The following is a 16,723-nucleotide window of genomic DNA, read 5'->3' as shown; positions in this document are numbered from 1 at the left end:
ATGAAAAGACATTTGGGGTAAGTGATTCCAACTCGGGTTTGGTCTATATACACAAATATATCATTGTTTTCACCATTTAATTAATATATTGAGAATTATTGGAATTGAAGGAATTTAAATACTTCTGTTGGTTCAATAAAATTATTGTTAACTCTGTGAATCACGCTGATATAAATATTTCTATTTTCATGATTATTTAATATTATTGACCCATAGTGAGTGTCATTGTCGGCCATCTCGTCTCTACCTCTTCGAGATTAGGCTTGATACTTACTGGGTACACGTTGTTTTTCGTACTCATACTGCACTTGCTGCATATTTTATTGTGCAGGTATGTATAGCGGCCTTGTGGGCGCAGAGGTGTGGTTAATAATTGTGGGGATATAGGTGAGCTGCATTCTATATTACGATCCGCAGCTAACAGAATCTCCTTCAGAGTTATTATATTTTCCTGTCTAATTTGTATTCTGGACAGATGCTGTATTTTATTTTAATTCCCTAGTAAATACTCATGCACTTGTGACACCAGGTTTTGGGAATGGTTGTGAATTGTTTAGAAATTTAGCTGCAAAAATATTTATCATTTACTCTATAAGTTTTATCTCTATAATTTTATTAAAGAAATTTTTATTTCAAAAATACTAAAATGAGTAATTAAGTTAATTGATTATGGTTGGCTCCATCACGACCTTTTTGGATTTTGGGTCGTAACAGTAACAGTCCATATATATATTTTTTAAATATTAAAAATTAATCCAAGAAAATAATGGGTGACTGAAAATTTAATTTTAGTGATAAAGAAATGTAAATTGAGTAGGAAAGGATTTTATATAAGGTAAAAATTTAATTGAGAACTTCTTACATAAAGGAAAGATTTAATAAGTAAAATTTTAGTTATTTAAAAGTCCTAACTATTAAGCATTTACTTTAAATGATAATGACAATTTTGTCCAATATAAAATTTATTTTTAAAGAGTAAAAAAAGGCGAATGATATTTCATTAAGGGCTTTCGTACTTTTAATATATACTAGCCTCTATGAATGTGCGTTGCACCAGAAATGTGTACTGACAACAGTAAACTTTTATTGTATATGTACACAATATGAAATCAATTCTTTAAATAAAAAAAAAAATATTAGACAAACCAAGTCATAAATAGTGTTTTGACATAATATAGAGAACAAATTAAAACTAAATATTCTGGAATCACAAAGTTATGTGATTGAAGTTGTAAAATAACTTAATAAATGCACTATTATTACTATTTTACTTGAAGTTATGATTTACTTTAGTTAAGCCTTTAGGTATATGACGTCTAATGTATATCTCAAGATAAAAAGATATTGATAATGTAGAAAACTAAGCTTAAAAGTCATTTAGTTATCACTGTCTTTCATGACACTTTTTTTAGTTGGACGTTATTCTGTTTCAATTATTACATATTTTTATGTCTAAAATTTTTAAATTCTTAGTCACACACTGAAAACACATTTCTTTGATTATACAGAAGAAATCATATTATACCAAAGTTATCGCTAGGAGATTATTCAACCCATATTCTTATCATTCCATTCAAATCAATCGTCATAGTGAACCTTAAGATGTAACTTAGTATATTTATTTTTGAAAGTGATTGATTTATTAGGAGAAATCACCAATTGAGATTTAGCGTTTCTGAGTTGCAAATTGGCATATGTATATTAATATAAAGATCGGCATACCTGCCAAACTAAACGGCATATCCTTGTTGTTGACTTGTAAATGCTTCCTTTTAACTATTTATCTTAGATATATAGAGTGAAAACTCATTGATAATTTATTCGAAGGAATAAAATTCATTCTGTCACGTAAACACTCATATTCAAACCTATTCATGCTTACCATGCAACTCTAAAGTCTGTATGTGCGGGTGTTGATATTTTTGCCAATCAATATTAATGAATTTTTAACATATATATATATATATATATATATATATATATATATATATATATATATATATATATATATATATATATATATAATGTTAATTTATTAGATAAACAACACATAAAAAATACAAAAAAAAAATATAATTCCTCGCTATAGAGCAATCTGATAGCTTTCTTATTTTTATATTGTTTGAAAAATTGGAAGCAATTGAACTTCAAAGTTTATTCAAATGACCCGTGTTATTTTCCAAAAGGAATTAGAATGGCATTGGAAGTTTACGTTATATTATGGATTAAGAAATTCTTCTTCTTTTCTTTTTCCAATGATAGGTGGCTTTAAGAAATTCTACTATGATTTGGTAACAAACTCCTATATTTTTAGGCACTATAACATGATTTAAGTTGTTTTATGATTTTAAAATTTCTAGTATTAGTTAGTTTCAAACTCCTATATTTGAGGCACTAAATGTTATAATTTTGTCCCATATTCTATTGTTTTGTTTGAAGAAATTAATTTAATTTTGAATGGTATAAAAGTCAGTCAATATTTCAGGAATATTTTTATCGTTCAACATTTAGTGTTCAAACATTCGTGTATATATATATATATATCAATCAATGTGTAATATATGTATACCGGCTAAATAAGTAAAATGAATTTGACTGATTATTTGTGTAAATATCTCATTAAATTTTTGGCTTTTCATATCAGTGCACAATTAGTCACTAATAGAGTTGTAACATATATATATATATATATATATATATATATATATATATATATATATATATATACCACTTGTACCTATTAAGTAATGGCACTAGGACGACATCTCACATGGGCTTGTCTCAAATTGTGGGCATATTACCAATGTCACATCAAATATTTATATTTTTCTAAAATACACATCTCTCGTTATATATGCATTACATACACACAATATCACGCATAAGTGTGTCTTTCGTGTCAAAGCCACTTGTGCAAATTGAAAAGACATGTACAAACTATTTTTTCATTTTTATCCAATTTACTAAAAAGTTTTATAATACAAAAAATATTCCAACCTACAAGTGCACAGGTAACAACTAATTAGAGCTGTATTTATCCTTACGCTACTGTTTAAATATATTTATTCTTTAGTCAATGCTTTAATAAACTTTTACCCGCTCGAACGAAAATACCCTTGTGTTAGACATGGTGTCCTTAACTTCATGAATGTTGTGTAAATATTAAGGACAAAGTGTCCTGAATTAGCACCTTCTGTTTTAAACTTTAGGACATCATGTCTTTAACTCCATGAGTGTTGTGTAAATATTAAGGACATGGTATCCTTAACTTCATGAATATTGTGTAAATATTAAGGACAAAGTGTCATGTATTTGCACCTTCCGTTGTTAAACTTTAGGACATCATGTCATTAACTTCATATGTGCAGTATAAATATTACGGACATGGTGTCTTTAACTTCATGTGTGCAGTGTATATGTTAAGGATATAGTGTCCTTAACTTCATGAGTGTTGTGTAGATATTAAGGACATGGTGTCCTTAACTTCATAAGTGTTGTGTAAATATTAAGGACAAAGTGTCTTGTATTTGCATTTTCTATTGTTAAACTTTAAGACATCATGTCCTTAACTTCAAGAGTGCTATGTAAACATTAAGGACAAAATGTCCTTAATATTTACATAGCACTCATGAATAGTGGCGGAGCCAGGATTTTTATTAAGAGGAGTCAAAACATAAAGAAATAAACTCATCAAAAAGTAAAGGGTGTCATTATATAGTATATATACATATTTTTAAAAAGATTACATAGCTATACAGTGTAATTTTCCGGTAAAGGGGTGTCGGTTGACACCTCTTTGGTGTATGTGGCTCCGCCACTGCTCATAAAATTAAAGACACCATGTCCTTAATATTTACACAACACTCATGAAGAAAGGGTAAACCCGTCTTTTTGAATATATATATAAGTACGTTCGTAATAGTCTAATAGACAAGAGCCTTAATCCTGAGGACGGGTTTAACTAAATTGATACTCCAATAAAATAAAAACTAACCTACTATGGAAGGGAAGCTTGGAGCAACGATAAAGTTGTCATCGTCTAACCTATAGGTCACGAGTTTGAGCTGTGAAAGCAGTAACTAATGTTTGCATTAAGCTAGATTGTCTACATCACACCCCTAGGGGTACGGCCCTTCCCTAAATCGTGCGTGAATACCCGATACTTTGTGTAACGGACTACCTTTTTTTTACTATTTTAAGTAAAACTACACTAACGACGTCTTTTTACGGAATTAACGTATCTAACTTAAATTAATTTCGAATATGGTATACAATATTTGGGATTTATACTAATATAGCCCATTTAGTTCTATTGATTATTAAATATTCTGAGAGTTTGACATTCTGTTTTAGATATCTCTAAGAATCCGAACCTCAACAAGCGGCCAAAAAAAGAGCAATTTTCCAAATTGACGAAAAGGATAGAAGTGAATATTTTATGTTATATTCGATCAATGACTATTAAGAACAAACTTTTAATATTTAATTCATCGGACTGAAAGTTTATGTCATGACTTGAAAACAGATGAGAATTTTGAATCAAAACACCCTTATGAGGCCAAGCACTAAACAAATTAAGAGGTCGTTTGGTACGATGGATAAGTAAAAATAATTCTAGAATAAAAATTTAGTACGATGTTATTTCTCGTTTGGTTACTAATCTTGGGATAAATTATCCCGGTATTAAAAATAGTATCGGGATAACTTATACATGCCAGATGGTAGAATAATAATTTCAGGATAAGTTATATCACAATAAAGCAGTAAAATTGGCAATCCCATAATTAATACAGCATACCAAAAAATCAATAAAAAATAATATCAGTATAACTAATCCCAATATAACTAATCCCAGCATAACTTGTCTTCAAACCAAACGACCCCTAAAAGTATAATGTTAAACTAAATTAAAGAACAAGAAGGAAAACCTTACAATGTTATATTGCATATGGTTAACTTTTTTAAATGGCAATACTAATTGTTATGGTGATTAGAAGAGCAAATGCAGAATTGTAGATAATTTTAGTATGTCTAAACTTTTAGTTTTAAAGGGGAACTTTTAACTTAGATTCAAAATAATAGTTATAGGAATTATATTTTAATATATGAGACTAGAAAAGGAGCTCATTTTAATATGGGTCGTTCGAATATTTTGACCTTACATTTACGAGAAAAAGGGCTCCTATATGCACTATTTTCATTTAAAAAGAAAAATGGTTTAACTTAGATACTCATGTTTGGATCTTTCATCTACAGTAGTGAACAAAACAGTCTTCCAAAATTCATCTCTGTACCACACCAGTGTTTTCTCTCTTTTTTCATTGTTTATAACGGTGGTATTCGAATTAGCTTGTGCGCACCTCGACTAATGTAACTGGGTACATGCTACCTCCCACCAGTGTAGGTACCGAGTAACTCTTGTTCACCAACGCTTGAACAGATAAGAAGATATAACCTAGTAGTAGTATTTTTGTAACATTGTACCATGTCAGTATCTTAACATATCAACATCAACAACAGCCAGTGGAATTCCACAAGTGGGGTCTAGGGAGGGTAGTGTATACGCAGAACCTACCCCTACTCCGAAGGAGTAGAGAGGCTGTTTCCGGTAGACCCTCGGCTCATGAAAATTATTTTAACATATCATTTGTGCAAAAAAAAGGAAAAAAATGTTGTAAACAACATATTGATATTACCTACTAAATAAAAGAGTATTAAAACTGATCCTAAATCACAAGTATGTGCACAAGTTCACCTATCCATGTTACAGCAGCTTTACAGATCACAAAGTTATCAAACTGCTTGTGCCTCTAATATCAATCTATGATAGTATCTCCAGCTTATTACATTTAGTGACAATCTAATATGTATAGGCCCTACTAATGGAGAAAATTTAAAACAGACATCTAACTACTTTATGAAGAAAATTGATATGGACTATGCTTTCCATGAGATAAAACTCGATATTTGATGCATAACCAAAGATCCTGTACATATAACACATGCTTTATCATGTCGAAAGATAGAGATGGAACTCTTTGGAGAACAAGAAAAGGAATAGAAAGTAATACATACAGGAAAAAACAAAGACTAACTTAAGCTCTTGGGTAGCGTGATCGCCCTTTCTTTCTGAGGAACTCGGGAATCTCTACTGAACCACCTTCCAAAAAGGACGCAGGTCGTCTGTTATTTCCAAGTGAGACATCTCCCTGAGTTAGTTGGTTCCCCTGTAGTCGAACACCGTAAAGCATACATTACAGGATGACCAACACTAAGGGTCGTTTGGTTGCTGGTTAGAATTTTGCATGGATAGTTATGCAAAGTTTAATTATACGGGATTAGTTATGCAGGATTTAGTTATGCAAAGTTTAGCTATTTCATCTTCTACCCTGCATAAAGGACGCAGGTCGTCCGTTATTTCCAAGTGAGACATCTCCCTGAGTTAGTTGGTTCCCCTGTAGTCGAACATCGTAAAGCATACATTACAGGATGACCAACACTAAGGGTCGTTTGGTTGCTGGTAAGAATTTTGCATGGATAGTTATGCAAAGTTTAATTATACGGGATTAGTTATGCAGGATTTAGTTATGCAAAGTTTAGCTATTCCATCTTCTACCCTGCATAAATATTACATGATTGACTCATAGTACCTGTTTTGTTTATGTGGGATTGTAAAATGATAACCAAACACCGTACTTGGTATGCTGAATTTTATACAAAGCATCTAAAAAGCTAATGAACCTGGTATAAGCTATGCTAGTATTAATACATGACTAACTCCCTGCCTAACCAGCAACCAAACGACCCTTAAGGTTTTTCACATGCAGCATAGATGTGAAGGGATGGTGGAAAAGAGGAATACCTGGAGAGGCCTCCCATCACTTTCTTCTTGGCGCTTAAAACCAGTGGCGATTAGGGTTATGCTGACCTGCATCGAGTGGATAACGATGAGATTGACCAAGAAGAGAAACGTAAATTCGTTAGGACTTCAGGGGAAACAATTTCAAATTAGTGGTTAAAAAGTACCAAAATAAACTGATCTTTTACGTCTACATTCAGACAAATTAGAGATATCTACAACTAGAGGTTCTCTAAATCTCATCTAATCCATACACTAATATATAAGCCTCAGAACCAAAATTAAAATACTCTTGGTATACATCAAACCCAATGCAATTGTGACAACTAAGCTTTAAATCAAACTGGTCGATTTTGCATATACGGATCCTTTACTTTCATTATATTCTGTTTCTTTGTTAACATTTGCATTCATCTAGTGGATACCCAACATTTACTGCTATATAATACTGCTAGTCTCAAAATTGTTTTATAGAGCTTTCTTTTCATTTTGGTAGATATTTTCATAATGATAGCACTCCCCGTTGTATTCCTCCATTTTATTAATCCTATTTTAATTTTGTGGTATTCATCTTCTATTATGTCATTCTCTTGGAAGCTTGAGTTAGATGCTCAACCGTTTGCATTTAGGAACCACAATCTATCTAATCTCACTTCACTGCATTCTTCTTGGGGGAGCTAAAGTTGTAGCGCATATTTTCTGTATTACACTTCTACATATCATACGACCCTCCCACTATATAGTGCCTCTCATAATTTCATCATTTGCTAGCTTGTTAATTAACACAACCTCATCCTATATACTACCAAAGAGCTCATCCATTACTAAGGTATACTAGTATAGGCTCAACTACGCTAACGGTTAGTTCATTCATAACACGCTAAATGTACAATGATGATAAATCATGAGAATGACAAGTGATAATAAGATCTTTTGTGTTGCAAAATTAGAAACTACTCACGTTTGTCATGAACTGGATAAACAAAAAATGATGAATAAAATGAAGCCAATGTCACATCTGCTGCGTTTTTTTCAATGAACAAAAATTTCACATCAATGATACGGCGAAAAGGGCAGTTTTTTTAAGGCAAGGCAGTTAGAAAAATTTTGGCCAGGCAAGGGGCCATAAGGCTGCCTTCTCGTAGGTTTAGGTGTTTAAGAAAATAGTAAAGGCTCTAATACCATGTAAAAAAGAAAGGCAGAATGGCCTAAATGGCACCTATACTTGTGCCACTTTGTCATGCCGGTCCTCCTACTTCACTTTTTTCATCCAGACACTTTAACTTGTTCAAAATCTATATTTTAAACCCCCTGACCGTTGACCAAGCACATGTGGCAAAATAATGGTAGAGCTGGACAAAGTGGGTGTAATTCACGCGGAATATGAACATTTTGAACCAGAAATAATTAAAATAAGAAGAAAAAATCATTAAAATAAGAATGAAAAATAAATAAGTAAAAAAAAAAGAAAAAACCAAAAGAGATATGTCTCTTTCTGTTCCTCCCTTTTCGTTCCCCCCTCCCTTACGCTTCTTCTTCTTCTTTCCCACTACCCCCCCCCCCCAAACAACAACAACAACCTCCTCCCCCCTTGTACGCTTCTCCCCTCCCCAGCTTCTTCTTTCTACCCCTCCCCCTTCTGGTTGTGAACATCCCCCCCAAAATCCAGATAACAGATCCTTCCTATTTTTCCTTCTATCTGCATAGATCACCGTAACATTAGCAGATTCTCATATATTTACATCTCAAAATGCAAAAACAAACTCAATCATTATTCAAGTCAATCTTCAACAAAGATCTAGGTTCACGATTCAGTTTGATTCTCTTCTGGTTCATCAAAATTTGGATCATTTGCATGAATAGCCACTTTCTTGGCCTGACCAATTTCTATCATTTGAGTAAAAAATACCTAAATGACTATTCATCGACGGAATAGTGAGACAGAGAAGGGAGATGAGAATGGAGAAGGGATATGAAATGGACAAGGAAGAAGAACTCTGTGAATTTGAGGGAAGAGAGATGAGATGGAGGCATTGAATTTCTTTTTCTTTTTCTTCAAGGAAATAGTATATAATAAGTGTTTTTAGTAGATAAAATATAAAAAATGACGTGGAATATGATGTGTCATCCACATCAAGCAAGTGAGATACACACACGGTCAGAGGGGTTTAAAATATAGATTTTGAACAAGTTAAAGTGTCTGGATGAAAAAAAGTGAAGTAGGAGGACCGGCATGACAAAGTGGCACAAGTATAGGTGCCATTTAGGCCATTCTGCCAAAAAGAAATAACGAGGAAGAGAAAGTTGTAGAAGGAAGAAGAGAATGGAAGCTGATTATCTCTATTAGTCTCTTCATTCTTAAACAACTTTCTCTTCTTCCTGTTCTCTTTCTGCACGATATCAGATTCTTACAATTTTGGTTGAAACATATTTTGAGAATATAATTATACTTTCTTGAAGATTTTTCATTTATTCTGTCAGCCTAATTTCGTGCCATCAATTTGCTTAGTCTCTGAATATAATTTTATTTTGCAACCCTTAGGACAATTACGTAGGGTTCCAAATTCAACATTCACATAAATAACGAGATTTAGTTTTCATCCTTATCTCTGGTGCTAACCACCTGCACCCTGCACACAGTGTCCTTGTTTTTCTCTCTTTTACTAGCAATCCCTTAAAGAACTCCCAAACTCTTTGCCTCTTCTGAGATGCAGCTTCTTTTTTCTTTAAAATCAACCCTTTAAAACTTAAACAAAATTAAAGCGCGTGTTATTATCGCTTTTCGCTTCCTATCGCTACACGCTTCTTCGACAAAAGCGCATGCTTCAGTGAAGCTGTGTTGCCTACCCTCTCTGAAGCGCCAACCCTCTCGCATTGAGTCGCTTCACGCTTTAAGCGCTGAAGTGCTCGCTTTCCCCAACCCTGAATACGGTGTAGCATTGATGCATGTCAAAATCCATGAAGAATCATGTCACAAAAGAAATATTATAACCTAGTGAGATATGGTAACATACCTGTCCACTTATTGATGGGTCTATCACGGCCCCGAAAATAAGGTTCGCACTAGGATCCACAAGGTCATATATAACCTCTGCTGCAGCATTTACCTAGTAAAGTGCAAAGAGGACATGTAAGGATATGAAAGCTGACTTCACGAATAAGATAAGCCGGAAATTAGCATCGTTCTGGATACGCCCGCGGACATAAAATATGAATGCATACAATGAAACCATTATCATAACAAGGAAAAAGATAAATTTTCTGCAAACTTGAAACTTGGAGGTCAGGAAAGGCTTTGAACTCGTACGTGGAAACACTTTGAAAATCAGAGCATAGCACCATTAGTACAGATGTTTTATATTTATATGTAATCCTGGTCATGGCTTAAAATGCCACCAAAACTTAATACTCCCTCCGTCCAATTTATGTGGCGGTGTTTGACTCGGAAAGGGTTTAAGAAAGCAAGGAAGACTTTTGAAACTTGTCGTCAAAACAAACCATAGATATTTGTGTGGCTGTAAATCAGTTCATCAAGGTAAAGTAGGAAGTTTAAAGTTAAACTATTTCTAAATAAGGACGTACGGCATTCTTTCTGGGACAGACTAAAAAGGAAAGTACGACGCATAAATCGGGACAGAGGGAGTAACTATAAACAAAATATATCATCTATTTCACAAATTAAAACTCATGATGTACAACTAAATAACTCAAGGTAGAAAGACTGCACTGCATAAAACTCTCTCTATCTAACATAAGATAAAAAGAGTTTCAAGATTTACTTTTACCTAGAGAGCATGAAAACCATTTTCTTCCTTAAAGTTCAAAGTTTTGTTCAAATATTGTGACTCTCGTAGGAAGTCTGTAAATTTAACATTATAACTTATTTTTATTTCATAAAATATGCAATTTCTAACTTCTGGAAATTATATTGTGGTTTTATTGCCATTAAATTGGATAATAACTTATACTCTTGGCGTCCCTTTCAGGATACAACTTCAGCAGAATCATGTCCAAGAATTATATCAAGAATAGCATAGGCCAGATTTTCTACAACCCCCATGCGCCTTTAAATAAAGCTTCTCTCTTATTTACTCTCTAAGAAACAATAACACAAGGAAATTCACACACTCATACATATCTTCAACAGAAAAATGCCCACTGAAAAAAGTAAAAGGCTTTTACTGCAGAATCTTTTCTTCATTATGTAATATATGTCTACTTTTTTCAGTCAATAAGAGGTGCATCATATGGATGATTAATAAGTGTATCGGTGGAGAGGGAGCGAGGGCAAGAGAGAATAGTTGGGTACCTCAAATAATGTTAGATCACTACCACCAGTTATATTCCACACAATTCCAGTAGCCCTCTCTATACCAATGTCCAGTAAAGGAGATTGAATGGCGTTCAATGCTGCATCTCTGGCTCTGGTCTTTCCTGTAACGTCAACGAACAATATCATTTCTCTGCTTGACTAGTTAGTACCAGCACCAACAGATCAATCCATTCTCGACAAAAACATATCTTGTTAGCAGCAATAGTCTCACTGCTAAATACAGCTATTTGGGAGATATAGAAAATGTGTATAGTTTCAACTTCCCGCAAGAGGACAAGCCAGAAGTAGGAAAGGTTCCAGCAAGAAATGGACCATCAATCACTATTATTAGCAAGCTATGCTAAAAAAACAAATAGAAAGAAAGCTTAAATCTGCAGCCAAATAGCATCCAATAATAGGAGGAAACTCATAGAAACATGTCAGATGAGTTTAGAAACAACAGATTTCTTGGTTCTTAAAAGAGAAGAGAATATTTTGTCTGCTGAACACAACCTTCATTTCACCTCAACTCCACATTTCACTAAATCTCTATATATAGACAAAAAAAGAAAGCTCCTCAAAAACATCTCAGTAATTTAGTCTGAAGCTTATTTGCTATTTAGTCTGGGTGGTTAAAGTTCTTATAAACCTTGAAACATGTCGAGGGCTGCACTTTTGTACAAGAAAAAGGGCAGTGATGCAAAAATATGTCATTCCTAAAGACATATCCGTCCCAAAAAGGATGATACTTTTCAGATTTCGAGAGTCAAACGAGTTGTTCTTTGACAGCGACTTTTTCATATATCTTTTAAATATTTTGAATTTTTAATTATTGTGACTTAAATACTTTTTATGTAGTTTCCAAATATACAAGTTTTATTTTAAAAAAAAACTTAAAGATTCTAAGTCCGAATTCATGGTCAAAGTTAAGAAGTTTGACTCTCGATATCCGAAAAGTATCTATCCTTTTTGGGACAGGGGGAGTAGTATATTACAATAAACTTTCTCATAATACAATATTTTAGTCAATTGGTGGACAACTTTTCAAGTAAAAGCGCATAGTTTAGACAATATGGATGAATTCTGACAACTACATAAATCCTTTAGATCAGCTACATAAATTCTGGCCCTTGATTTTTTTTATTTAAGGGCACAAGTAATGATTTAATCATGCATTTGTCTCTTATTAGGCAACATCATCACATCACACAGATGGACTCTAAATCACGTGACATCATAAATTAAAAGGAAACCAACAAAGAGAAATGGCTTAGTGCCAACAACTATCAGAAATAGCTTTGTCAACTTACCAGTAGCAGTTCCTATTCCCATTAAAGAAGAACCAGCATTTGCCATAATAGCACGCACGTCAGCAAAATCCACATTTACTAGCCCAGGAATCTGTAATTCATGAAGATATATATGCAACTTAAGAAAATTCTAATATGCAATTCAATTGGTTCAAAACATTGAATAAAACACAACTGAGAAAATGATGCTGTGACAATGGCAGACTTTTGGAAAAGGTTAAACAAAATGCAGAAACATGAATACTTGGAGAAATTATACACTGAATTACCGAGGTCACCATCCCCCGCCACCATCACCAAAAAAATGGTAAACTTCCCCGATCAAGTTTTATTGTAGTTACGGACCAGTTTGTCCAAAGGAAGGAACTAAGCATCGTTAAATCAATTTTAGGGCATTACCAAATCTAGTTTGGGATTAAGACATAGTTGATTGATTGATTAAAATCAATTCTAGGGCATACATTAGGCCAATCAAAGTTGGATAGCAAGTGACGAGCATCATGTATTAAAAGGCAAAAATAATTTAACAGCATAACAAGAAAAAACGGTGATGAAATATATATGTTTTTTTATAAAATAAAGTTTTACTAATGATTGTAAATAGCACAAGTACACAGAACGATATACAGATCCGGCTAAGCCTGTCAATGACTTAGAAACTTCATTAGAGTATTCACTTCATATACATCTTTCAGTTTACACTAAGGTACAGGGGAATATAGATATTTACCGTAATAATATCAGAAATTCCACGAACTCCTTGCCGAAGAATATCATCAGCCAGGTTAAAAGCTTCAGTTACCGGGGTCGATGGAGAAACAGCTGTCAATAATTTGTCATTTGGAATGACAATTAGAGTATCGACATTTTCTCTCAAAGCTGCAATACCTTCTTGGGCTTGAACTGCTCGTCTTCGCCCCTCGAAAGAAAAGGGGGTTGTAACAATACCAACAGTTAAGATACCCATTGATTTAGCAGTTCCTGCAATTATAGGAGCTGCACCAGTCCCTGTTCCTCCACCCATTCCAGCCTGCACATAACATGTTGGAAACCACATGTGAGAAAGAAACAAAAGTGGGAGAGTAAAACGTGAAGGGAGCTTTGGAGCAACGATAAAGTTGTCTCCATGTGACCTATAGGTCACGAGTTCGAACCGTGGAAGCAGCCACTAACGCTAGCGTTAGGGTACACCATCTACATCACACTCCTCGGGGTGCGGCCCTTCCCCCCACCCTACGTGAATGCGGGATACTTTGTGCAGTGGGCTGCCCCCTTTTTCTAAGATAAAACATCCTTTTTGATGAGCATGCTAAAAGATGTCTCTTCACATTAAGAATTTTAACTGTGACTTCCGGACATCATTTACTGTTCATAAAAGCTTGGTATGGGACTTTATTGATACTAAGATCTGGCCATGCTACAATCACCAATTCAGTTACCATCCATTTATCCTTGTACCAATATAGTCTCTCATTCATTTATCCATTTTTCTCTAGGTTTTGAAAGTTTATTAACTCTTTGCAACGATGATGTAGTAAAACCAGATCCTTTTTCGTGAAATACAGTTACTTGTTATAGATACTTCAAGTTTGAAAGAAACACATAAAATGGGATACAGGGGATTATTTCATTGTTATAGATACTTCAAGTTTGTTTAAGGTAGTGTTAATGGCTATTAAGATACTCGTGTTTTATTTCAAAATCGATATGATTCCTTCTTCCACTCATTCTCTTCAAGCTTGAAGCATATGCAATATGAAGGCAATAGGCAGATAGAAGAAAGAAAGATCAGAAGTTGCTATACAATAGTAAATGAAATCTAAACTTCTGACAGACCAGAGAGCTGAAAAAAAAACAAAGGATATAAGGTAAATTCCATATAACCCCAAACTCCTTTTTTCCAATAAAGTAATCATGTTAAACAAAGGCTGAACTTACAGTAACAAAAACCATGTCTGCGCCGTAGACAGCTTCTTCAATCGCCTGCTTGCTTTCGTTCGCGGCGTTCATCCCTATATCTGGATTACCACCTGCACCAAGTCCCCTTGTAAGTTCTTGACCTATCGGAAGTCGCTGCTCAGCCGCTACAGGTGACATCCTCATTGCTTGAATATCAGTGTTCACAATCCAAAACTCTACACCCTTCATCGAACTCTCAATCATGCGATTTACTGCATTCGATCCGCCACCTCCTACACCAACCACCTTGATTTTCGCCTCATTAAAATTGTTCGAGCGTGAGGAATCCATCAAGCTCTCAGTGACATTTCCGCTCGAGCTTTCTTCGCCTCTAAGTAACGAAATTTCAGGATGCAAATTTAGAAATGAATCTTTATTTTGATATTGGTTGACGCTATGGGAATTGGAAGAACACTTGAATTGGGGCAAACTCGAACTACCCTTTTGGTTAACTCCCAAAAATCCAATCTTCTCATCTTGCATTTTCAAGGCGCAAAGTCTTCCACCAAGAAGAGTCAACACTCCACGTGACCGTCGCGTATCAGGAGGCATAAACACAGCTGATGTACAAGTAGCCATAACAGCAAAATCCCACACTCAACTCAAACTAATCTGATTATCCCAGGAATTAAAAAATACAACCAACCACCTAAATAATATCTGAAAATTCAGCCCAATATTTTATTTCAGCACCTGCAAATCAATAAAACAGAAACTAAGAACCACATATGAATATTGGGACCGAGCTATAGTGACTGAAGGGTGGTCACTTTGAACACAAACAACAGCTACACCTCAGTCCCAAACAAGTTGGGGTCGACAATATGAATCCTCAATTTTTCATTTAGCTCAACTCACATCGTCGTCATTACCAAAATAAACTAAAAATGCAAGTAGAAAGATTTTAAAAAATTCTTTAACTCCGTGCCCAGTCAAACAGGTTCACATAAATTGGAACGGAGGGGAGTATAAATAAGAGTAATAGTAGGTAGTAGGTATATAACCATGTCTAAAACCTATTCCCAGCTAGTAGGTATCACCTATATGGATTTTCCTCTTCCATTGTGCCTTATCTTCAACTTTTTATACAACAAGAGCAGCAACAACAAACCCAGTGTAATCCCACATTCCCACTTGTGGGGTCTGGGGAGGGTAATGTGTACGCAAACCTTACCCCTATCTTGTGAAAGTTATACTGTTTATATGCGTCAAATATTACTTTTTATACATATATATTAAATTTTGAACACCCTTAGCAAAATTTCTAGCTTCGCCATTGCATATGATTAGAGGAAACTTGTAAAGGGTAGCTGTAAAGAGTTTCCAAATACCAATACTCAATAATATAGAGTGACTAACAGATATAAATTGTCAAACTCCAAAAACTAGGCCACATTTTTCAGATTTAACAAAGTATAATATAGCATAACGTTAACACAGCCCAGATAGCAGCAAAGCAAAAAAACAAGAAGAAAATGCAATAGCATGAACAGGAAAAAAAAACAATCTTTATTAAGTAGCATTACAAAAACCCACAAAGAAAACAACCTCAGAAGAATAAAAAAACTTACAATCAGGGGCGAAGCTAGAGTGTGGCTTACGAGTTTGGTCCAACCCAGCAGCTTTAGTTCAAATTATATATTTGTCTTGAGTTATTAATTGAATATGGTACAAATTATTAATTTAGAACAGTAAAGTAACTTAGATTACAATCTCAAACTCATAAGCTTTGGCTCCCTCTTACAACTGTATGGATTGTATAAAGGCGCTAAAAAAATTGTAAACCTAAAACCTAAAACTGCGAAAAAGGAACAAGATATATATAGAGAGAAAATGCAAACCTTAAATTGAAGAGAAAAAGAGAGAGACAGAGAGAGAGAGAGCCGGAGTTTTGGCTACTGATGGTGTTGTTGCACTCTATTCACACAGTCACACAGTAGAGTAGGACTAGGAGAAGTGTTGGCAAATCGCCTTTTCCAATTTTTTGTTAGTTTCTGAAGGGCTTTTGGTGCTGTTTGTGTTTGAACCTTTAGCCCCGTTGTAAAATATCTTTTGCACATTCTACCAAAACTATTAAGTATTAGTAGGCGTTTGGACATAAGAATTATAATTTTTGAAAAAAAATATTATTTGGAGTTAAGTTGAATAATGATATTTGAAATTTAAAATTATATTTGGATATGTATTTCACTTGAAAAAATATTACAGTTTTGTTAGTGGGGAAATAAAATTATGAAAATTTTGAAAAAGAGGTCAAAACCACTTTTTGGCTTTTTGAAAAAA

The 16,723-nt window shown here is 34.0% G+C and overlaps 1 protein-coding gene across 5 annotated transcripts; it reads right to left on the bottom strand.

The window, feature by feature from the left end:
• Nucleotides 1-5,624: 5,624 nt before the first annotated feature.
• Nucleotides 5,625-16,487, bottom strand: LOC107777306 (cell division protein FtsZ homolog 2-2, chloroplastic-like). 5 transcript variants are annotated; one of them, XM_075224233.1, is made up of 9 exons: nucleotides 16,282-16,487; nucleotides 14,420-15,133; nucleotides 13,212-13,511; nucleotides 12,482-12,572; nucleotides 11,169-11,293; nucleotides 9,874-9,966; nucleotides 6,863-6,928; nucleotides 6,076-6,227; nucleotides 5,625-5,987 (listed from the first exon to the last, which is right to left on the bottom strand). In XM_075224233.1, exons 2-8 carry the CDS (start codon nucleotides 15,017-15,019, stop codon nucleotides 6,096-6,098), a joined length of 1,407 nt encoding a protein of 468 aa, XP_075080334.1. In that variant the 5' UTR covers nucleotides 15,020-15,133; nucleotides 16,282-16,487; the 3' UTR covers nucleotides 5,625-5,987; nucleotides 6,076-6,095. The 5 variants fall into 5 exon arrangements, with proteins under 5 accessions (XP_075080334.1, XP_075080339.1, XP_075080341.1 ...); XM_075224238.1 differs by having other exon boundaries at nucleotides 6,096-6,227; XM_075224240.1 differs by having other exon boundaries at nucleotides 16,012-16,359.
• Between the last annotated feature and the right edge of the window lie 236 nt (nucleotides 16,488-16,723).

Source organism: Nicotiana tabacum, chromosome 2, assembly GCF_000715075.1.
Source record: "Nicotiana tabacum cultivar K326 chromosome 2, ASM71507v2, whole genome shotgun sequence".
NCBI lineage: Eukaryota > Viridiplantae > Streptophyta > Magnoliopsida > Solanales > Solanaceae > Nicotiana > Nicotiana tabacum.
The sequence above is the reverse complement of the archived record's forward strand: the minus strand, read 5'-3'. Positions and strand labels throughout refer to the sequence as shown.